Source organism: Periplaneta americana, chromosome 17, assembly GCF_040183065.1.
Source record: "Periplaneta americana isolate PAMFEO1 chromosome 17, P.americana_PAMFEO1_priV1, whole genome shotgun sequence".
Lineage (NCBI taxonomy): Eukaryota > Metazoa > Arthropoda > Insecta > Blattodea > Blattidae > Periplaneta > Periplaneta americana.
The window spans coordinates 84,249,467-84,273,427 of NC_091133.1; the positions used below are offsets into that span (position 1 = coordinate 84,249,467).

General features: G+C 34.2%; 1 protein-coding gene across 1 annotated transcript in view; it reads left to right on the forward strand.

Annotated features, from left to right (window-relative positions):
• The window catches only part of Rat1 (5'-3' exoribonuclease 2 Rat1), a 217,567-nt gene that overhangs the window by 25,241 nt on the left and 168,365 nt on the right, over nucleotides 1-23,961 (forward strand). Inside the window, exons 11-18 of the mRNA XM_069815987.1 lie at nucleotides 1,157-1,264; nucleotides 1,584-1,673; nucleotides 4,246-4,402; nucleotides 6,048-6,222; nucleotides 6,534-6,590; nucleotides 9,269-9,337; nucleotides 11,804-11,932; nucleotides 18,165-18,319. Of these exons, the coding sequence (XP_069672088.1) occupies nucleotides 1,157-1,264; nucleotides 1,584-1,673; nucleotides 4,246-4,402; nucleotides 6,048-6,222; nucleotides 6,534-6,590; nucleotides 9,269-9,337; nucleotides 11,804-11,932; nucleotides 18,165-18,319 (940 nt within the window). The remainder of the gene's footprint in view (nucleotides 1-1,156; nucleotides 1,265-1,583; nucleotides 1,674-4,245; nucleotides 4,403-6,047; nucleotides 6,223-6,533; nucleotides 6,591-9,268; nucleotides 9,338-11,803; nucleotides 11,933-18,164; nucleotides 18,320-23,961) is intronic.

Sequence of the window (23,961 nt, forward strand, 5' to 3'; positions counted from 1 at the left end):
GAGGCACTTTAATTGATAATACAGTGTATTTGTTCTGACATTTTCTGAAAGGAAAGAAAATACAATAACCTTTTATCTTGCATAATTACAGTATTTAATCATTAAATTTCTTGAACAGATGTTTATGCTGATTCATACCTTTGTGTTAAAATTTAAAAAATCCAAAAATGACCCACTCCTGTTTAATATGCTATTTTTATGTGGTCCCTTGAAGAGCATCTTACCGAGGTTTCACTCTATATGTATTAGTAAATGAGTGTATTGCCTTCTCGTTAACTTTCAGACAGTCATATTATACACAATAATAATTTATTTAAAGCCTAGTTTTACTGTTCTTTAAATTCGCCATATTTTTATAATCGGTTTTTATATAGTTAACAAACGAACAATTTTAAAGAATAAGTTTCTTACATTGGTCTCCTCTCCCTAGCTTTGTTCGTTATTACCTAATTCAGTGAATTGAGGTTAGATTTATGACAAGGCAGTAAAGATTTATCTTCTTCCTACATGGAGTAAGTTGCTGACCCTGTCTTGTGTTGTCCTCTATTCTCTAGTATAAGCAGTGGTCTTGAATGATGCTGACAACACAACCAGGAGAGCCCTACCACTTATGAATTTTTAATGTTTGTGAGAGTACTTTTGTACCTTAAGAACAGATGATATTGGTAATGATGATCTTATAATGATTCTTTCTCTTTTATACACTCTTTCAGTATCATCATTTTGAAAACAATGTAAATGCTGATCTGCCACAATTGTTTCATTCTTGCTCTTTAAATGACAGTGAACTTTATGTGAACTAAATTGGAAATGCTGTACATTGTGTTAGTACATGTACGATATGAAAATTTACTTACATACACATATATTATGTATTTTTAGCTTTGTAAATTTAGTTTTCATTGAATAATGAATAGGGATTTATAGTAGAATAAACTAAACTGTGCATGTAATTTCTACTGTTCTGTTAAGTTTGTTAGGTGCTTTACGCTCTCACATCAAAACAATTTTGTTCATGTGTAATCTCAAAAACTGCACAACCAGTATGTGTGTAATGCTGTATTTCAATTTGTTTTATGTGTAATAAATAATTAACCAAAATTCGGAAAATTTGTCATAAAAAAATTGAAGCTATTTTATTATTCTGTTTTCACAGGGTTGTGCCTCATGGAAGTGGTACTTTCCATACCATTATGCTCCCTTTGCATCAGATTTTATTAATATTGCTGAGTTGTCGACAGAGTTTGAGAGAGGAACAAAACCAGTGAGTATGAAACAAGCTGATCATGAGATCTAAGTAAAAGTGATTTTTTCTTTCAGAGTCCAGCACTTAGCATTATATGCAAATAGTTACTCTGCTTGCTGTTAGATACAAGATTCACTGATTTCATACCTATTAAAGACAGTAGATTTTTACAAAAGTTAATTCATGTTGTTTCTATTGTTAGTCAATATTAAATAAATTTCCTAATGTACATATGACCATTTTTTTCTATTCTTGTTGCAGTCCTTTATTTTATTACATTTATATGGACTGTAGGCACTCTTATTGTTATTAATGCAATTACTGTTTTGCATTTCAGTTCCGTCCATTGGAACAACTTATGGGTGTGTTTCCAGCTGCTAGCAGCTCACATGTTCCAGCACCATGGGCAACTCTCATGAGTGATCCAGTAAGTTCAGCATCTTCCAAACTTGAGCACAATTTGATTTCAAACTTTTAAGTAGAGTACGTAATTCAGTAAGAAAGCAAACAAACTTACACAAACTAATTCACATACTTTTCCACACCTGTAAAATAGTATGCTTTTTTGCAATAATATAATAATTTAATGGTTTCTCCAGTACATTATTTCATAGTATTTTCATGTTTAATGCATATTTCTTAGAATAGATAACTGTACATTAGAGATCACCACATAGGACCATTAGTAGTCACTGTCATACCATAATAACAGAGAATCATATCTTTCAATTTCCAAGGGAATTAAATTTCTCCTTGGAAATGGATGGTTCCAGAATATTGTGTACAAATTTTAGGAAACTGATGTAAAATTGATTCTGCAGTCCTTCTGCCAGAAAGAATTAATAATCTACAGTAAATATGAAGACTATCTTCACATTCACACATATATATCACGAAACCCTAAGAATGGAGCAACAGAGCATGACAGCATTCTAAGTTATCAAAGTTACTTCATACCATGTTCATCTTCCTCCAGTTTTGGTATTGAACTTTTGGCAATTGACACTGCTCTTCAGTATTTCCAAATTTCTGATAAATCTTTATATCCATGTTTACTGATGCTTGGGGACTATATTTAATATAATCAAATACATGGATTAAAAGGTTAAGGGAGTGAGATAGTAATGATGAAAGAGCTCTTTATAGGGCAAACGGTATTGAGCTCTATGAAAAAAAAAAAAAGGAAACTAGGAATTTTTGGAAATTTCTGTAGAATAACAGAAGAACTGTTACAATTGTAAGATTGTTTTGCTGTAGTAAAATTTTTATCTTAACAGTTTCTCTGGTTCTGCTCTTTCTGCTCCTCTTCTTCGTTCTCCATTTCTTTCACCTTTCTTTTAGCATTCAGATTACCATATAAAAATAGCTTTAAAATATACCGTATTTACTCATGTAATAGACACACATTTTTCCATAATTTTTAAATTAAAAATGTTGTTGTTTTCTAGTGCCAGGCGTTTGACAATAAAGTCATTTGACCTCTTGCACTCCAATATTTTTCAAAGATATTATCATGGCCAGCCACTAAAGCACAGATTTTTAGGTGTTCCGAATCCATTTCTTGGTTTGAGTTGCACAATGGGCAGTTAAGGGACAGATATATTCCAATTCTATGCAGGTGTTTGGCCAAACAATCGTGGCCTGTTGCCAATCTAAATGCAGCTACAGACGATTTTCGTGGTAAATCGGGAATTAACTGTGGATTTTGATGCAGAGAGTTCCATTTTTTCCCTTGAGATTGTGTTATCAAATTTTGTTTGTTGAAGTCTAAGTATGTAGATTTAATAAATCTTTTCACAGAGTAATACATAGATTTAGTAACAGGTCTGTAAGTAGCAGTGCTGCCCTTCTTTGCTAAAGCATCCGCATTCTCGTTTCCCAGGATTCCACAATGTGATGGTATCCATTGGAATACAATTCTTTTATTGAGTGATATTAATTGAGAGAGCATTTTAGTTATTTCTGCTGTTTGAGATGAAGGTGTGTAAATTAAAAATGTTCAGGGGAAAAACCTACAACTACCTGGCATCTCACGTGATAATTACAGCTGGTTTCGACGTCTTGCAGCATTCTCTGACAAAGAAATGTTCTTCTCCAAAGTGAAAGACCATTTTTTCTCATAAAATCCATTTGCTGCTTGCTTTAAATTCAGTGAACCTGATTGTCATACTTGTAATTTCACATGCTTTGTATTGCAACGTTTCATGTGGAACACCAACTACATTGTTATACAACTCAGTTACATATTCCACTAGTTCATGTTCAAATACTTGCCACTTTTCGGACCTCGAAATGCTTTTCTTGATTTGTTTGGGGTTTTCAAAAGTGCCTGTTTCTGTTTTCGCCAGTTATGCACAGTGTATCCAGAAACTGTAAACTCTCGACCGGCAGCCCTATTTTCGCGAACTTCTGCAAATTTAATTACTTTCAGACTGAAATTTGCGGAGTAACTTGTATATTTACACTTATTGGGATTCATTGTAAAGCAACACAATAATAACCACAGAACACTACAAGAGCAACATTGCAAGAAACAGCAATCGACATTAATACTGCTTATAGCATGTTGAAAGTTTTTAAACTACTTGTATTAAAAAGTACCAATCACAATCCATTTTTGCATTTTAAAAATAACCAGTTGTAATAAATAAAATTATCTCTTTGATTAAAAAATTTAAACATGAGAAGTACATCCAATATTATAATTGTATATTACCCACAAGTAGCAATTGAAAATGTAATGCATATTATGCGGGGATTCCCTCCTCCTACTCCCCTTATGGCTGTAGAAAATTGAGGTCCGTATATTATGTGATAACATCTATTACACGAGTAAATACAGTACAATTTATTTTAAAATATTTCCCTTGGACCATATCATGAAAAGTGTTAAGTATGCCATTATTTGGAAGTGTAGCTTTAAGATAAAAATATCATGGCCCAGTACATGATACAGCCCTGCCGATAATCTTGTTATATGTTGCTTCAATTTATTTCAGAACTCTCCTATCATTGATTTTTATCCGGAGGATTTTAAAATAGATCTGAATGGAAAGAAGTTTGCATGGCAAGGCGTAGCCCTTTTACCCTTTGTTGAAGAGAAGAGACTGTTCAAGGCATTAGAGCCTTACTACGACTCCTTGACAATACCAGAAAGTAAGTTGCAAAAGTAAACATTCTATTTTTAATGTATTAACATATATAAAAATTGTATGTGGATAAGTGAATGATAGCTATATGACTGGAGGTAATGCTGTCATTCAATATTGTAATGCTCTGCAACCAAATACATAAATTAAGTAAAGTTAGTAAGTTATGTTGTGAAGTTCAAATGAATGAATGCATATGATAGAAAATATAACATAACAATGATCTTATGCATTGCGAAATTTTAGGCTTCAATAAAGTGATTGTGTTCACAAGCAGACTTTCGAGTATCCCACTGTTTGCTAGAATTTAACATCTCCAATGTTTCGGAACTATATATAGATTCCATTTTCAGAGCATTATAGTAAGACTTGAGAGGTCACCTATATTATGTTGGGCCTAGTATGTCTAACTACTCTTACTGGACATGGAGTCAGTTTTAAAATTTAAAGATTTTAGTGTTATTCCCAGTTTGGCAGTGTTATTTTAAAATTATTTATAGGCCTGTGCAAGTTTTATAATTGTCGCTTAAGGGGTTAGGTACAGCTTACAGCAGAAAATTTTGGAAATATTCAACATTTTTTTTCCTCCATTACTGTATCTTGTACAATAATGAAAATTAGTATGTGTAAAACACTGTCCTTCTGTTATATAAAAAAAATATTTTTACGATTTAAAAAAAAAATTACATTTTTTTTTTTTTAAGTTCAGTTCACTGTGGAGTGATGAAGTGTTTCCCACATAACTCAAAAACTATCCAACATTCTGTGATGAAATTTCTTGTGTGTATTAATGCATGTCATATCTACAATATAATGCAAGAATACTTCTCTATCTTGTAGTTGAAAGAACATGAAAAGTTAACAACTTTTGAGTTATGAGGGAAATGCTTCATCACTGCACAGTGAACTGCACATTTTGAATTTTGAAAAAAAAAAAAATATATATATATATATATATATATATTAAATCGTAAAAATATTTTTTTTCATGTAGCAGAAGGACAGTGTTTTACACATACCAATTTTCATTATTGTACAAGATACAATATTGGAAGAAAAAAATGTTGAATATTTCCAAAAATTTTACTGCTATAAGCTGTACCTAACTCCATAAGATATTAAACATGATAAAAGTGCTATATGTAGCATTTTCAGCATAAATTTTCAGTTTGTTTTTGTGTATATTTTAATACACGCCCTGCCTTACTCCAGTATTCCCATTTGATGCTGTGTTCTGCTATAGCAGACTTATTCGATTTATATAATCTAATGTTCCTTGAATGTTCGTTCTGTGTGTTTAAGTATTGCAACCTGTTTGACCAGTGTACACCACCTCACATTCGCATGGAATTTGATATATTTTTGGAATTTTGAGTCCTAAAGTCTATTCAATACCATGAAAGAAATAAAGCAATTCCCTGAAACTCGTGAAACACAATATGAGACATAGAATTCTTGCTTGAAATAGCAAGGCATACTGGGTTTAAACAGAGTAGGCAAGTCTTCAAGTCGTGTTATTATATTGCCCTGAAGATATAATTAATATGCAGTTGCAGAGTTTTGGAAATCGGAATTTCCAGTACATAGTGGAGTATCCAAAAATCTGCTTCTGATTTTGTACCTCTTGTAATTCAATTTTTTGTTATTATTAGAGAAACGCAATGTACGAGGAGATGACAGGCTGTATGTAACAGTGAAGAATACCAGTTTCAACTTCATAAAGGGCTTGTATGAGAACAAAATAGGTTGGAATGATGAAGTGACCGTCAGCATCGATGGAATGCAAGGCACTGTTCTTCTGGCTGAAGACTGTGTCGTCCAGGGAGGGTGAGTATAAGAAATTTCTTATGGAACATCTGTGATTTACTATAATAAATTTTAGTCGTCCTCAGCATTCTAGAACTAGTCATTGGATCTGAAGTTTGTGTGTTCAAATCCTGCCGAAGGTGCTGAATTTTAAACCTTTAGTTTGTCTTCCTATTTTATATTGTATTATAATTATGATGAATATGATTATTATAATTGTAATTAAATCACTATATTTGACTATTCTAGACTTATCTGATGTATGAAGTACCACATAATAGATGAAATTTAATGATATACATAAATCCTGCACTTTATATTCTTTATTACAGGTCCCTTCATTCTCCAGTGTTAGGCCTCTCACTACTGACAGCTAATGCAGTATTCTGGTAAGTAATAAAAATACTTTTAATTTATATTATTTTTGAAAGAAGTTACATGTATTTCCCCTTTCCTTTGCTATATCAAGTCTTTCATGCAACCCCATAGACAGTAAATACTTTTCGATATGGTATGGAAAGCGTCATTCATATTCAGCGACGGCATGCAAGGAACTTCCATTGCATAAACCATAAACATGCACAATATAGGCGTATTCTGTAGTCGAAAATTTATAGGGCATCTTGAAAAACACAACTTAACACTTCCGATAACTGTACCTGTATAACTACTGACTGAACTGCTGTGAATTGATAAGCGATAGTGTGTTTGTGTTATGTGCTGGTTCTGTGTCATTACATCAGAAAAGGGCAGGCAATTGAACATTTGTAATGCCCCACCACCTGGTTTGTTTCTCTTATCTACATCACTCACAGTGTAGATTTCAATCTTACGTCATTCATTGCTATCGGTGACCTTGCCTCATGTTCTCACGTCAGCACCATATGGTAACGTCTGATTCACATTGGAGCAAGACGTTTTACCAAAAAAATGCATCTAGCTCCGCCATCGTTCAAAAACGGACCTATGTTCATATGAACTTTTTCACTGAAAATGGCCTAAGATATCGTATCCTAATTTTTTTATCTTTCCTCGTGAATCACCCTATATATCATAGTACAGTACACAAAATAAAACCTAAACATATGCAACTTTCTTTGAACAAACAATTTAAAACTCTCCTGAAATGTGAACAGGATATTTAGAGTTCTATTGTATCAGCTGCAAAGAGAATTAATGTCATAATTAACAAGTTCCCTTAGTTATATATATAATTTATTCTTTTGATTTAGTTAATTAGTTTAGTTACCATATTTATTCGCGTAATTTCCTCCTCAAGATTTTAGGACATACTTTTTCAGAATTTTATTTTCTTCACATTATGAAGCAGGCACATCTAAACACCTGCAGCACACTGTCTGGAGAGAAAGACCAAATTCAAAAGTACTGAAGAGCAAGGACGCTAATGGCTTCATTGTCAGATGCCAGACGTTCAACAACAACAACAACAATATTTTCCTCACGTAATTCTCCTCTTTACCTACTTATGGCTTTTAAGGAACTCGGAGGTTCATTGCCGTCCTCACATAAAAATGCCATCGACCCGTATCCTGAGCAAGATTAATCCAGTCCCTACCATCATACCTCACCACCCTCAAATCCATTTTTAATATCATCCTCCCATCTACGTCTCGGCCTCCCCAATGGTCTTATTCCCTCTGACCTCCCAACTAACACTCTATATGCATTTCTGGATTCGTCCATATGTGCTACATGCCCTGTCCATCTCAAACGTCTGGATTTAATGTACCTAATAATAATTATGCACTTCTGCATTGTGTAACTTTCTCCATTCTCCTGTAACTTCATCCCTTTTAGCCCAAAATATTTTCCTAAGCACCTTATTCTCAAACACGCGAAACCTCTGTTCCTCTCTCAAAGTGAGAGTCCAAGTTTCACAACCATACAGAAGAATCAGTAATATAATTGTTTTATAATTTCTAACTTTCAGAGTTTTTGAGACCAGACTGGATGATAATAGCTTCTTTACCTACACTTTCATTAAAATATAATTGGACATCATTTTTCCTTCTGAGAGAATTTTTCTTGAAGATTAAATTTTTTTTTTAAATCGTAAAAATTCGTATGGATATGAAAAACCCAAGGTCATTATTCATCCCTTCTAAAGTGAAAAACACTGATGACTTCTCTGACGACATGGAATATGATCTGGGTCTTTTGTTCTGATGACAATAATGGAATGTAAAATACAGATTGGTACACATTAATTTTCTTTACGTAATTAATAAGTTAATTTTGATACCAATATCTTACCATGAAGATCAGTATCATAATCAAGGTCAGACTACCGGCATTAAAACCAACACACAGCAATACAAAGAAAAGCTGTAAAACTGCCCATAATTACTCAAATTGTATATGTATTTGCAGTTATTCAATATTGAACATTAATTTGATTAGTAGGTCTATATGAATTGTTTTATGTTATTTGTGGCCATTTTATTTCCGATATTTATATTTTGTTGTTTTCGCATAATTTTCCCCCATCGATTTTTGCCTCAGAATTTTGTGTAAAAATAGGGGAAATTATGCGAGTAAATATGGTACTTGGATTGGATTTAAATGTTGAGACATTTCCATGCATTGAATTTAGATTAATTAGTATAATTAGTTTGTTTTTTAGTAAAATTTATTAGTACCTACTTGAATTTGTTTATTTGTTTAGCTTAGTCAGTTTGTTAATGAATTATCTTTGCTAGTTCTTTTAATTGTATTAGCCAGATGGAAAGTAGGTTTTATTGGTGTCGACAGTCTTCATGTCATCAAATATGGAAAGGGAGAAGGAAATCTTCCAAATTTCGGAATGTTCTATCATTCATATATATTTTCATTAATGGAGATATTCAGACGAAGTCTCTTCTCATTGACAACCCATTTCTACTTTCTTCTCACAGGTCTATCTAGTTATGCTCCCTCTTGCAAATTCTTGTGCACATACCAAACCTTAGATTCAGATATATGTAATAGATAATATAAGTGTTGAATATCAAAATAGATAGCATATTCAGTGTGTTAATAAAATGTTGATATACTTCTTTCTTTGCAGTGTCAGATTCCGAGACCCAAAGTATGATGAGTCATTTATCTTCCCTGCACGCCGCCTGAAAGGAGCCAGGTATGAAAATTTATGTATTAAAAAAATACATGTTTTGAACGTGCAATGTTGGATATAGTTTTCATATGTATAAAGAAACATACATTAAGATATTGAAATTTTCAGTACAGTGTGGTGTCTTTAAATAGGCCTACCATTTGAGTTCAAGTTCAAGGCATACTTTTAACATGATAGAAATTTGTATGTATATGTGCAATTTTAAACTGGTCTACATTTTCTTATGCCATACTTAGATAAAAGTATAACAAAAATTTCATTGTAACTAATATTACAGCAAAATTATGATTCCATACACGTTTTGTTAATGTAGCCTAATTTTGGAGTCTGTATTCTTCTTCATGTTACAAAATTTTGCTATATTTCAAATTACACAATATTCATTTTCTCAGATACAATGTAAAGTAAAGAGAGTGTTTGAAAGATGACTGAGGTAGTGCATATCTTACAGTGTAAACTAACTGGAATTTATGGCAACTCCAGATACCTGTACACAGATTAATTCTTCTATTCTTAATATAGTAAGGTTTACGACAATGCTGGAGTAGATTATTTAATACGTTACAAACCTATCCCAGTGAAATTACAAGATATCATTAATCTACAAGAGGGAAATAAAATGCAAGTGGAACTAAATAACCAGAAAATTAAGACGATCCATTAAAGAAGAGGGTTGATGCAGAGAGCTCTACTTTCTCCTACTCTGTACAACTTGGCAACGGATCATATTCTAAATTACTTGTCGGAGCACACGATAAGTGACCAATATGGTTACAGTTTACAAGAAAATTTGTCTACACTCAGTGTAGTAGGCTTTGCTGATGACACAGTTTTAATTGCAAAAATCTTAAATAGTGCCTTAGCCCTATTTTCTACGGCAAAAACTAAATTTCAGGAAATTGATCTAAATTTAAGTGTTCAAAAAACTGAAATAACACAATATTTTTTATAATGGGAAAATAACAAAGTTCCACTTGGAATTTGACTTCATTATTGAGTTGATAAGACGAAAATTAAAACATTAAATATTTAGGAATTACTTACAGTGGTGAAATAAGTTTAGATACAAATTTGTTAAAATTTTTCAAGAATGATTACAGAGATTAGTTTCTTCTCCTTTACTTCGAGTAGATAAAACATTAAACATAATTAATTATTAAATATGGCCCTCACTTATTTATTTAATGCAGTCGATACACTTGGTAAAATGCCTAAAGTATTTTTAATAAGTATTGATATGCTCCTGAAATCTTCTTCGAAACAAATTTTAGAGCTGCTGCACAACACATACTATATAGTTTCCCTAAAGACTTGAGATTATTTTGAGCTACGTGGGAAGCAGACATTCAATGGTTCAGTAACTGCCTTATGTTGCAAACCATTAATAACTGTCATGTTAATGCAAGAAGAAATCTAGAAGCCGAGGCTAATAACTGTCTAAATAAATTGGGCATAAAAAGATAACAATAATTGCTTGCAGAGACTAAAGAAATAACTAGTACAATATTGAGAAATAATATATTAGGAGATGAAGAATACAAGAAATTATGTATACTCAAAAAGGCAGAAGTGTGGCATTATTTCAGGAATACACACCAGCTAACCAATGAATAACAACAAGGGATGGTGTCTCTATATCTCTGGAGGCAATTAAAATGATGGGACAAATGTCACACATGCTTGCCATGCCAGGTCATTCTCAGGATGGCTCCAAATGCAGACATTGCACTGAGATAGAAACCTTACCCCACAGCCTGGGATTCTGCCAACATGGAACTCTGTCCTGAATACTAGACACCATGCAATACAAGAACTTATTGCTAGAAGTCTTCCTTCCTTCTATGAGCCTACAATTGAATACCGGGTACTTTAGAAATATTATTATATACAAGGACAGATTGAAGTCTTTGGACTATTGTTTGAAGCAAGGAGAGCAATTCCAAAATTCCCGGTGAATGTTTTAAGTCTTTTGAAATTCCTTTAAAAATTTTGAAAATATTACTGTAGACGTAATGAAATATTCTGTTCAGATTTCACGTAACCACCTGTACACCTAAATTACTTTATATTGTATCTGATTATTAATCATTGAATAAACTTACCTTCCGAGAGGTAGCTTCCTTTTGAAAATAATAATATTGATAATACAATTTTATTGTTTGTTTAATATGTAGTGTCTTTTGGTAATCCTTACTGAAGGGCAGCTACCCTCTATGTTCTCTTTTTTTTTATCCCTATTTTTCCCTCTTTTTTCCGCGTCTATATTCGTTTGAGTTTCCTTCTCGATTTCCCCTCTATTTTCCCCTCCATTTTTTGCCCACTTTGATATTGAATTACTCTAAAGTTGAAACCATCGTTAAATAATGTACTTTTACTATACTACTGTAAGTTGTTATTTTTTTTTCCATTTAAAGAAATTGTAAACTTGTCTAATTGATAAGGACTCTAATATATTTGTGTGTAATATAGGGAACCACCGAGAGTTTTGAAACCTCAGGACTTAAGTCCTGCTCAGAACAGATCATGGAGGCCTCAGATTGGGATGGCACCAGCAACCCAGAGGGCTTCACTAGGAGAAGCCGGCCACAGAATGATTGGGTAAGTACACAAGATCTTTCCGTTGTCTGTCATGATGTTAACGTCAACTTCGAGATTCCCATAATAATTACTTACCTTAATATTCGCCATATGGATGTGTTGGAATTGATGTCTTGAGGAGGATAACGTGGTGCAATAGTTTCCTTTTGCTCCTTTATTGGTATTAAAAACACTTACGAATTATAAAGAAATTATGGAAATGATGGAAATACATAGATATCCTAAAAAAAACCTGCACCATTTCCATCTTTGTCCATTACAAATTTCACTTGCGTTTGAACGGGATCTTCAACATGGAAATTCAAGCTATTGCAGATTTACTTTCATATCAGTGAAACGTACAGCAGAGTCCGTATAGGTTAGTTTCTGTCAGATGCATTTCCAATTCACTGCGAGCTAAAGCAAGGAGATGCACTATCACCTTTACTTTTTAACTTTGCTCTAGATTATGCCATTAGGAAAGTCCAGGATAACAGAGAGTGTTTGGAATTGAACGGGTTACATCAGTTGCTTGTCTATGTAGATGACGTGAATATGTTAAGAGAAAATCCACAAACGATTAGGGAAAATACGGGAATTTTACTTGAAGCAAGTAAAGAGATAGGTTTGGAAGTAAATCCCGAAAAGACAAAGTATATGATTATGTCTCGTGACCAGAATATTGTACGAAATGAAAATAACAAAATTGGAAATTTGTCCTTTGAAGAGGTGGAAAAATTCAGATACCTGGGAGCAACAGTAACAAATATAAATAATACTCGGGAGGAAAGTAAACACAGAATAAATATGGGAAATGCCTGTTATTATTCTGTTGAGAAGATTTTATCATCCAGTCTGCTGTCAAAAAATCTGAAAGGAAGAATTTATAAAACAGTTATATTACCGGTTGTTCTTTATGGTTGTGAAACTTGGACTCTCGCTTTGAGAGAGGAACATAGGTTAAGGGTGTTTGAGAATAAGGTGCTTAGGAAAATATTTGGGGCTAAGTGGGATGAAGTTACAGGAGAATGGAGAAAGTTACACAACACAGAATTGCACGCATTGTATTCTTCACTTGACATAATTAGGAACATTAAATCCAGACGTTTGAGATGGGCAGGGCATGTAGCACATATGGGCGGATCCAGAAATGCATATAGAGTGTTAGTTGGGAGACCGGAGGGAGAAAGACTTTTGGGGAGGCTGAGACGTAGATGGGAAGATATGGATTTGAGGGAGGTGGGATATGATGATAGAGACTGGATTAATCTTGCTCAGGATAGGGACCAATGGCGGGCTTATGTGAGGGCGGCAATGAACGTACGGGTTCCTTGACCCTGCGTAAGTGTGGCTCAAGACTGCAACATCTTTAGTGTGGCCGGTCTCTCAGACCATCCTACCAATATATTCTTTCTTTTTAGTTTTATTTCATGTTATGTTTGTGGGTAAGATAGCTGACTTAAATTTTGAGATATCTTGGGTTCAAATTAAGGACAGGTAGGTACCAGGTCTTGGGTTCGAGCCTATTATTGCAATACAAATTGTTTTAATTCCTTGTCCCAGTCATTGTAACTGGAAATACTTATAAATTGTGAAGAGATGAGAGAGTATTATTTTGAAGTTCATGGACTTTCATAATATATAGAGGGGGATTCTATAGAATGTTTTGCCTGAGGTCTGGCTTCAAATCTTGTCATTCCAATGAGAATTTTTTTCCTAAATTCTGAATATGTGGTAACTGGATAAAAGAAAGATTTATGGGCCTACTCCATTATGTGGATTCAGATTTCAATTCGTTACATTTTGGTAAAGGATCCTAGGTTCAAATCTGTCATTCCACTTCAGGATTTTAACTCAAGTCCCATTCTCCATATTCTGTAAGGGCAACGAAACTTGAAAAGTTTACTGTGTCCCTTTCAAACTTTCCACATTTTAATTAATCACTGGAATCATGAAATGAGACTGGTAATAAAAGAAAGAGAATCTCAAAGAATTATTTCATTTGTTCCAAATTAATTCATCTGTCACATGTTCGGCAACAATGGCATAAAAGAAAATGGCGACTCCGCAGCAACGTGCACAAACTGTTTTCTGGTATGCAGAGACGAAATAAATGATGGGAAAATCATTAAGGCATGGTGTGAGAAGTTTCTTGTGACTGGAAGTGTGAACAAACAATTAGGAGGTTCTCGCCGACGTGTCTCAGAAGAGAAAATTGAAGAAATTAGAGGAGGATTTCAGAGAATTCCTCAAAAATCAATTCGCCATTCATTTCGACAGTTCAATGTGCCGAGATCAACTGTGCATCGAGTGCTTCATAAGCAACTTCATTTGTACCCTACAAGAGGTAAATTATTCAACAATTAAAACCAGATGACAGGCCACGACGACAGACATTTGCTACTGAAATGTTGGATCGTATTGACAGTGACCTTCAATTTCTTGAAAACCTTTTGTTTTCAGACGAGGCAATGTTTCGTGCATCAAGATCTGTCAATCGACACAATGTAAGGATCTGGGGTACATAAAATTCACACATCTACCGTGAACATGTCCGGGATAGCCCAAAAGTAAAAGTTTAGTGCGGTCTGTTGAAGAACAGGATTATCGGTCCTTTTTTCTTCCATGAGGAGTCAATAACTGGCACAGTATACCAAAACATGTTGGAACAGTTCTTGTACCACCAGGTAGCTGATCTGCAACCTCAAGTAATCTTTCAACAAGACGGAGCCTCCTCATATTGGAGCCTGGATGTTCGGAATTCCCTAACAGAAACCTTCCCAGATCACTGGATTGAAAGAGGCGAACCAATTTGGTGGCCACCACGTTCGCCACACATCACCCCACTGGACTTCTTTCTCTAGGGCTACGTAAAAGACCATGTGTTTGCGACTCCACTACAAGATATTCCAGTTTTATGGACCCGTGTCTGTGACACAATATTGTAAGAGTATCAGTGGACTTGTTGGACAGAACGTGGAACGAAATCGAATACAGGCTTGATGTTCGTGCTACCAATAATGTAAATGTAGGGGGTGTATTAGTGTGTGACAATGAAACTTCGAGTTTCTCTTTCTTTTATTTCCTGTCTCATTTCATAAGTCCGCATATTTTTGTTAGCAATGATTAATTGAAATGTGGGACTTTTGAAAGGGATGCATTGTATTTTTTTACAATACAATATAATGTTCAGCGTCTAGCTCATGTTCACTTCCCGAATCATCTTCTCTCGCCTCTATGATATAGTCTTCCTCAGCGTCTGATTCGTTATTTGATACTGGTTCATGTTCGGAATATGAATACTTTCTAGTAGCCTCTGAATTCGACTTTCTTGTTCATAATTCATTACATCTAGAACAACTTACATATATAAATAGCAATAGCAATAATAATAATAATAATAATAATAATAATAATAATAATAATAATAATAATAATGTGATGAACGTGAGATTGGCCTATATCCTATTTTATTATAATATATTTCATCAATATGCTAATTTTACACTTTACCTCCTTGTAATTATGGTTATTGTAATTAAATTAACAAAATATCAACATTATTATATAAAATTGTATTTATATATATGGAAGTTATATATACCTGCTTGTCGATCTTCAAGTTACGACAACAGTGTGGTCGGTCTCTGACACTGAATCGCCTCGTCTTACTTTGAAAATGGATCTTTTGTTAACTGGCCTTGCTCTGGTATGTAAAGGGCAATAAAATAGAAAGCTATACAAAATAACAACCCCTGTCCTTGAGTGGATGGGGAAAGAACAGTAAATTTATTCTAAGGTCGGTCTCTGACACCGTGCCACACTAACGCAGGGTTAAAAGCCAGTGAGTAAGTAAGTAACAGTGGTTGAATGCCATTATTGATACAGCTTAGAAAGAAGTGCCGATAACAACACTTAGGTCTACTGTTACAGTCAAACTAATAAAATTCCTATTCATTGAAAAGTAATCCGATAATGGCATGATAAAACTGACGGTACTCTTTTTTGTATAAAAACCATTCTCTCTGATGATGTATGACTTCAGAGTAATGCCTCATTCACAGTGCATTCTTAAAGTAAACCTATGGTAGTGTTAATATGAGTGTTCAAATATCGTCATCTTTGTGCTCATTAAATATCTTCTGTAATTAACTGAATAGTATACATTGCTGTTTGCCATGAAATTTTCTCACAAAATCAACAGTGAAGAGTGCCAAAGGTAGCAGTCTACTCTGGCGTTAATCATTGTAGATAAAAGTCTTATGAATTGTAATTAATGACAAGTATAAAAGTTACTGCTCTACAATGAATACCATAAAAAAAAAAAAACTTTTTGCTCTCATACCATCTTTCAGTGTTTACTGACTACGAACATGATACACCAGGTATAAATTATTTGCTTCAGACTCTGACTAGAGCCATACTATCTATACTAATAATAAATCTGTAGCCGAAATTTTTCTGGTAATTTTCGATTTTCCAAAAATAATTGGTCCTAACATATATAATTAACCACCCTGAAACCGAAAATCGCTTTTTTGAAATTTTTGTTTGTATGTCTGTCTGTCTGTCTGTATGTTTGTTACCTTTTCACGCGATAATGGCTGAACGGATTTCGATGAAAATTGGAATATAAATTAAGTTCGTTGTAACTTAGATTATAGGCTATATGGTATTCAAAATACATTATTTAAAAGGGGGGTTATAAGGGGGCCTGAATTAAATAAATCGAAATATCTCGCTTATTATTGATTTTTATGAAAAATGTTACATAACAAAAATTTCTTTAAAAATAATTTCCGATAAGGTTTATTCTTTGAAAAATTTTGATAGGACTGATATTTAATGAGATAAATGAATTTTAAAATTAAAATAACTGCCATCTAAGGCCGTGTAATGAAATAAACAAATGACTTCGTCTATAAGGGGCCTTGGTCAACAACAATCGAAAGCCTATGAATCATAGCCTACAGAAAATGTTTCTGTGTTCGTATGAAGCAATATTGGAAGCTAAATTAACCGATTTGTATAATTAATTATTATTTCACCATTGGAAAGTGTAGTTTCTCTGTATGGACATAATGCTATAATGTTATTACAGTAACTTCTGAGTGAATTGAGGACAGGTAAGATTAAAATAGCTTCTTATGCACAGAAAACTTGATAGGCTATTCTGTGTATTCGTTTCCTGTATTTCTTAAAATAATGTTTATCTCAGAGAATTAACGAACAACGAGAGTGTATTGATTTAGTATGCAGTAATAATATGTTAGCTTAGCATTTCATTATTTTATAATCCAAATTTTAACTATGCTCAATTGAATCGAGTTAAAATACATAGAATACATATGCATTAAATGCAATGCAAAAAATTTGGGTAATGAGCCAAGCAGATTATGTTGCCCTGTTGTAAAATAAAATTTGTTCCTCCTGAGATTCAAGAGCCCCCACAACAAATTGAAAACTTACTTATCGGGGTACATCCGTTATCAACACACTTTTTATATAATATAATATATAATATAATATATAATATAATATAATATAATATAATATAATTTAAGTTATTTAAGTTATTTGAAGGGTTCAGAACCATAGTGGGCCAAGCGCCATTTACTTAATAAGTAGAAAACAAGAATTAAAATTAAGTTATTACCATAATTCAATGGAAACCTATAACAAGTAAAATAAAGTATACACATTAAATGTAAATGATGTCAATGTTCATTGAACTATGGTTGCATGTAATAAAAATTAAGAAACATGTTAAAGGCATTGTCATTGCACCAAATGAGTGCTCTCTGGACCAAAATGATTCCATTTTAATTATTTAAATATAATTTAAATTAAGTAACATATTAAACGATTTATCCTTCTCTCAAACACGAATATTCCCTGGATCAAATGTCCTATTTTAATTATGTAATTACTTTATATTTATTTCTAACGGCTGCAGCGGAGCGCACGGATACGGCTAGTACTGAAATAAGATCAGAAACCATGAAAGTGGTAAAACACATGTCCCAGCGTGCACACTTCTTGAAAACTGTAATCCCAAACAACATCTACTCCTTTTCTGTGATGTCCTGCACTAATTGATGCTATAAGATTCCAATCACTCTAGTTATAGTGTGCATGAGCATTAAAAGATGCAAGCAGAAATTATGGTGATCCTTAAATCTTTCAGGATTGAGAACATTTAAACTACCGTACTCTAGTTCCTAAAGGAAAATATTTTGTTCTTTGTTGCCAGACATCATACAAACATCAGAGCTGGACAGGGAATATACAGCAGTGTTCCTCCCATGATTAACCAAGGACTTCAGGCATTAACACAGCTTGCTGGTTTCCTCCAACAGCAGTTCCCACAACAGCAACAGCAGCAACATAATTCATCATGGGGAAGCAGTGAGTACATTACAAATAATGTTTCTTTATTTTGCTTGGCACAAGTGTAAGAACTAGTGTCTTTGAGTAAACTAATTACAGTGTGGATGCAGAATATACATTCCAGCATTTTCTGAATCCGTCGTCAATTCATCATATGTTTTGGATTACCCAAAATTTAATTGATGCACTGTATTTAATGGTAATTTTGAATTGACTTCATATAACTGCATTGAGATGTTTTTAATATCCCATTCAGGACATTCCATGTGAAATCGAACATAAAAAAACCTTACAAATGTATTATTCTTCGAAAAAAAAATTATATGCATACAGGGATAGGAGATACTATAAACTGTGAAGTCTGTTCTTGTTTAAATTCTTTAGTTTTGTTATTTTAATGCATTAAATTTATTGTATTTCTGTAAAAATCGCCTGTTTCAAAGGGTATCAATCTTCTTAATGTATCCAGCTGTTTGCTGATAACATAAAGTCCACTATAGTCCACTGTAGTCTATTCAGTTGATGTTTTTCACGAGAAATGAGGGATATTTTGATCGGTGTTCATTATAGATGCCTATTGCTAGTAACCAGAGTTGGGGTGTAGTCAATATATACTGCAGGGCTGTGTCTTCTGCAACTGGTACTGATGATTTTAATTTACTTCTTTTGTGGTTTATGGATGGACAGTATAGAAGAATGTGTTCCAGATCTTCATTGTTTCAAAGGGTATAAACTTGAAACAATTTATGATGGACATTCTGACAAAAGTTCATATTATAGCTGATCAATCTTCTTAATGTATCCAGCTGTTTGCTGACAACATAAAGTCCACTATAGTCTATTCATTTGTTGTTTTTCACGAGAAATGAGGGGTAGTGAAAAATATAGTGGGACTGTGTTGGTGTTAATGCAGCTTTTGTGGGTACCTCTTTGTGAGTAAGATTTACGTAAATATGTATGCGCCATATTTTATATTAATTTTTATCAGGGCATAAGTAGATATATCAATACTTGATTGACTTCCATACGGAAAACAATAAAAATAAAAAATAGCAACTGATTCCTCTTTCTTTGAAGAAATTGTATCAATTTTAATTTTGGCGTTCCGTAAAGAAGTGCTCCTGTAAAAAATAATTTTGTTAAATTATATTAGCTACACCCAAGTCCCAAATCGGATGATGGAGCGAGCACACTTCGATTCTATACAGGTGACATAAGCAAGAATTTTCCTGCACAGCTAGCAGAATGGCAGAATAGTTTGTCTAGATCAGTGGTCATCAGCACTCGGTGAAATGGGTAAAGGATAAGCAGAGCCATCCTGTGTATCCCATTGTGCAGCAGGAAGAGGTAGAGAACATACCCGATAGCAGCTATGAGTGCACCATGCTGCAGTGTGTTCTCTGCAGGTAAGAGATGCTAGCCCCAGGGTGCTCTGTGCTGATGACTGCTGGTCTAGTTGGTACGAACAGGTCGTAGCTTCTATGATAATTAATTAATTGTGCTATAATTTTGTTATCTGAATGTCTAAGAAAAACAGAAAAAATTAGAAATCAAATTTTTTTTAAAGGCAAGCAGAAAATGCTAACTTCGAAGTAATTTTTTCAAAATAGACGTTTACACCTTCAAAAGTTGGTAAGCCGCACAATTTTTTGTTTTTCTTGTTAGATGGAAGGTCAAAGCGAGAGAAATATTGAGAAATAATGGAAATTACTTCTAAAAGTAATTGCTACTCAGAGTCTTTACTGATTACCGAGATAAGAGTCAAGACTCAACCAAACACGTGTAGTTTAAAATAAAATACAAATTTGTGTAAATTGGAAAGCACGAATACTTCAGTAAAGTTACAATTAACTATTAAAAGTTGCCCCTACTAATTAAAAAAAGTCACTACTGACATGTGGTTCATGAACCACTCACAGTCACAAAAAAGTCACTACTGACATGTGATTCATGAACCGCTCACGGTCACAAAAAAGTCACTACTGACATGTGATTCATGAACCACTCACAATCACAAAAAAGTCACTACTGACATGTGGTTTATGAATCACTCACAATCACAAAAAAGTCACTACTGACATGTGATTCATGAACCACTCACAATCACAAAAAAGTCACTACTGACATGTGATTCATGAATCACTCACAATCACAAAAAAGTCACTGCTGACATGTGATTCATGAACCACTCACAATCACAAAAAAGTCACTACTGACATGTGGTTCATGAATCACTCACAATCACAAAAAAGTCACTACTGACATGTGATTCATGAATCACTCACAATCACAAAAAAAGTCACTGCTGCCATGTGATTCATGAACCACTCACTCATAGTCACAAAAAAGTCACTACGACATGTGGTTCATGAATCATTCACAGTCATAAAAAAGTCACTACTGACACAGTCAGTCACCTCTCCAGTGTCAGTCTGCAACAAGTTAAGACTTGTGCTACAACCTGGAGGTCCTTCGTTTCAGTTATGCGGCATGCATAACTTTGACTTGTGTGCTGATGAAGTGCAAGACAGATATAAAGAACTTGATTTCCGAGCATGAAATATTTTATTTCTGTATTTGTATGCCTTGAGGCAAAAATCTGAAAGCTGCATTAATTAGTCCTGAAAGTTTGCCTCATACTCTCTTTGTTCACAACAAATTCCATTTGGACTTACCGAGATTTGTACCCAGGTCTCTGGAATACGCAGCCGCCACTAGGTATTCAGGTATTAGTGTATACACTACAATATACATGTTCTTTTAAATTTGAATTAAGTATGCCTTTCTCTTACTGTATTGCATTAATTATAGACACAATAACATTGTCAAGACATTTTTAAAAATAATTGTTTTGCATGCAGAGTGATTCATGAAGTATGACCTGTGCTTTAGGAATTACTTTTATTGGTCACTGAGTAAAAATTTCATGTGACCGTGGGTTCAATTATGATTAGTTTTTCATTTATTTGTAAAAATCTATACATCATACTATGAACCAGGCTTGTAACTTGTTCGCATCTTAATACAAACAGTGGAGCCTGCACTAAGGGGAGTGTGGCTCTGCTGGGACATGAAGTTTGGGTAGAGGAGGTCAGGTCTGGTGATCGGCTGTCAATGAGTAAGCCTAAAATTAATACAGTGGAACCTCAATGTATCGTTCCCGTTATCGTCGTTTTCCCGCCTTTTTCGGCCGCTTTTTTTTTATCCCGGAAATAGTCCTGTCGCTCTAATTTCCGGCAACCAATCGTGTTGCAGGTCGGTACATTTAAAAGTGTGCGTCTTGTGATTCGCTTATGAAGACGTTATTCATTTCTTAAGGCTCGATAAATACTTAATATAATCGCCCGCCATTTTGGCTCTTTCGTTGGCGTTCGCAGAAAGCACACGAAGACGTTATTTGCCGCTCAATTATTTGCTGAATTACAGTGCGTTTGATTTATTATCATAGGAGCTACGATATGATAATGTTTAACTGTGTGCCAAATAGATTCCTCGTAAGGTAGCTCGGGAACGAAAGAACAAAAATGGCGAACGATACTACCTACCTAGACTTTACAGAGCCTTCACTTCCTAAGACGTAAGCAAAGAGGCGAAGTCACGCCGGAAATAACAGAGTCGCGACTATAGTCCCATATAAATAACGTTATTTTTTCCCGGTTCCATCGTTCCTCGAACTATCGTTTTATCGCATCGTTCGTTGCGAAATCACGGTCCTGACGCCATGTTTTCCCGCATGGATAGTTTTCTTTTACTTTGAAAGGGCGAACTTTTTGCTCTCCATCTTTGAAGCAAGAGGATACAAAAGATTGCGATCCGGAGATGTGTCGAACTTCGCGGAGAAACGTAAAATGTATTACGCCGCCATGGTACGTTACGTGATTCGTCATCTTTGTGCAGCGCGCGAATTCTCCACTTGCGTTTGGTATGGACTGCTAATGCGGAAATTCTATGCTGTGAAGACGTGTTAGATTTTGAAAAGAAATGCAATTATATAGTAACTTATTGACTAATCATATTTTTCCACACAAAAACGACGTGGAGGTGTATAAACACTTGATAAGTATTATTATGGAATATATTACGCAGTCGTCTTACCAAACAAGATTTTGTCGTATTAATGCTGCGAATTGTTTGCAGTCAGCTGTGCTACAACATAGACGCCGATCTCCACAATGGCAAGCGTTCCTGTACATTGTTTATGTTCAGTACATGTTTATATGCTTAGAAACGTACAGGAGAATTATCTTTGTAGGGTTACTAAAGAGTTAGACAAGTTTCGGCATTATTTTTATGCGTATATTATAGGTCTAATTTGTGACGCAGGTTCTAGTTAATATGGGCTAATGGAAGCCCGCCTACTTGTGAATGGATTTGTGGTAACACATATCTGCATTCTGAACGTATCACGAATCTAGGTTTATGATTTTCTCATACATCATTTCTGTCTAAATTATCAGTAACGACTAACATCTCGTAAGGAATAGCGAACTAATTTCTACTGCGTACGTCATCCTCATCACTTGCACGACTTGGTACGAAGGTGTGGGAGGTGGTAAAACTCCACCTTCCTGTTTATTCCAGTATTGTTCTTATCAGAAATTCACTATAGAATTCAGGCATAAAATGTGCATGAAAGCTAATTGCAGATTTTTTTCTGCAAGAAATAGTGTACATAATGTTCTAATAAAGGTGCATTCAGTATAGTCACTAGACTTCGTGGAATTGCCACGAGAATCGTAAAGTTTACTGTATAGACTGTATGAGACTGTATGAGAAGGGGGCGTGCAAAGGATGGAGTATGCCTCTGATGTAAACGCTGAGCAGTATACTGCTGTTACAATAAAACCTGTATCCTGCATTCAAGAAATATAATAAATGATCATTGAAGTAGGAAATGTCGAAACATATAAATACACAATTATTTTGTAGTGAGATATATTAACTCTTAAAATTTAATGTAATATACTCACATCATCCTTGAATATGTGCATTGCAGTAAAGAGTTACGTACATTTTGAGCGACTGCAAAGTGAACCTCCTCCGATGGTCACTCAAACAGTTTTTATATTGGGAAAATGTACGTTCAACATCACACGATTTAATAGGTGCATATTTGAAGAACGGAAAGTCACTACTTTTTAGTACACCAACTTCAGACGTCTTGTTGTGACCTGATGGTACATCATTTATAATACGAAGTTGTAAATAGGCAGAATTTTTAGCAATAATGTTTCTCAACTTACATTTCACTTTTTCTGAAATTAGTGAATTCTTATTTTGGATCACGGTTTGTAATCCTTTATCCACTATATTAAGGGTTTCTGAGAGTTGTAGAGTAGACGATTCTAACAGGGTGATGCTTTTGGACACGATTTTAAAATTAGAATCAATGAACAGAATGTCTTCCAATAGTTGTTCAGAAGGCAATGATTTTATAGCTGCAACAGCGGAACTGTCTATGCTATCCAATGCATAAATTACCTCCATTATTTTGCGGTAATATTCTGCATAATAATTAACAGCATCCAACCACGTTTTCTAACGGGTCAAGACTGGCTGCGGGGATAAGGGTATTCCAGGGGCAATTGTTTGGAACAGCAACATTCTCATTGTAGTATGTTTGATTGAATTCTTGTCTGCACTGAACAAATGTTAAGCTT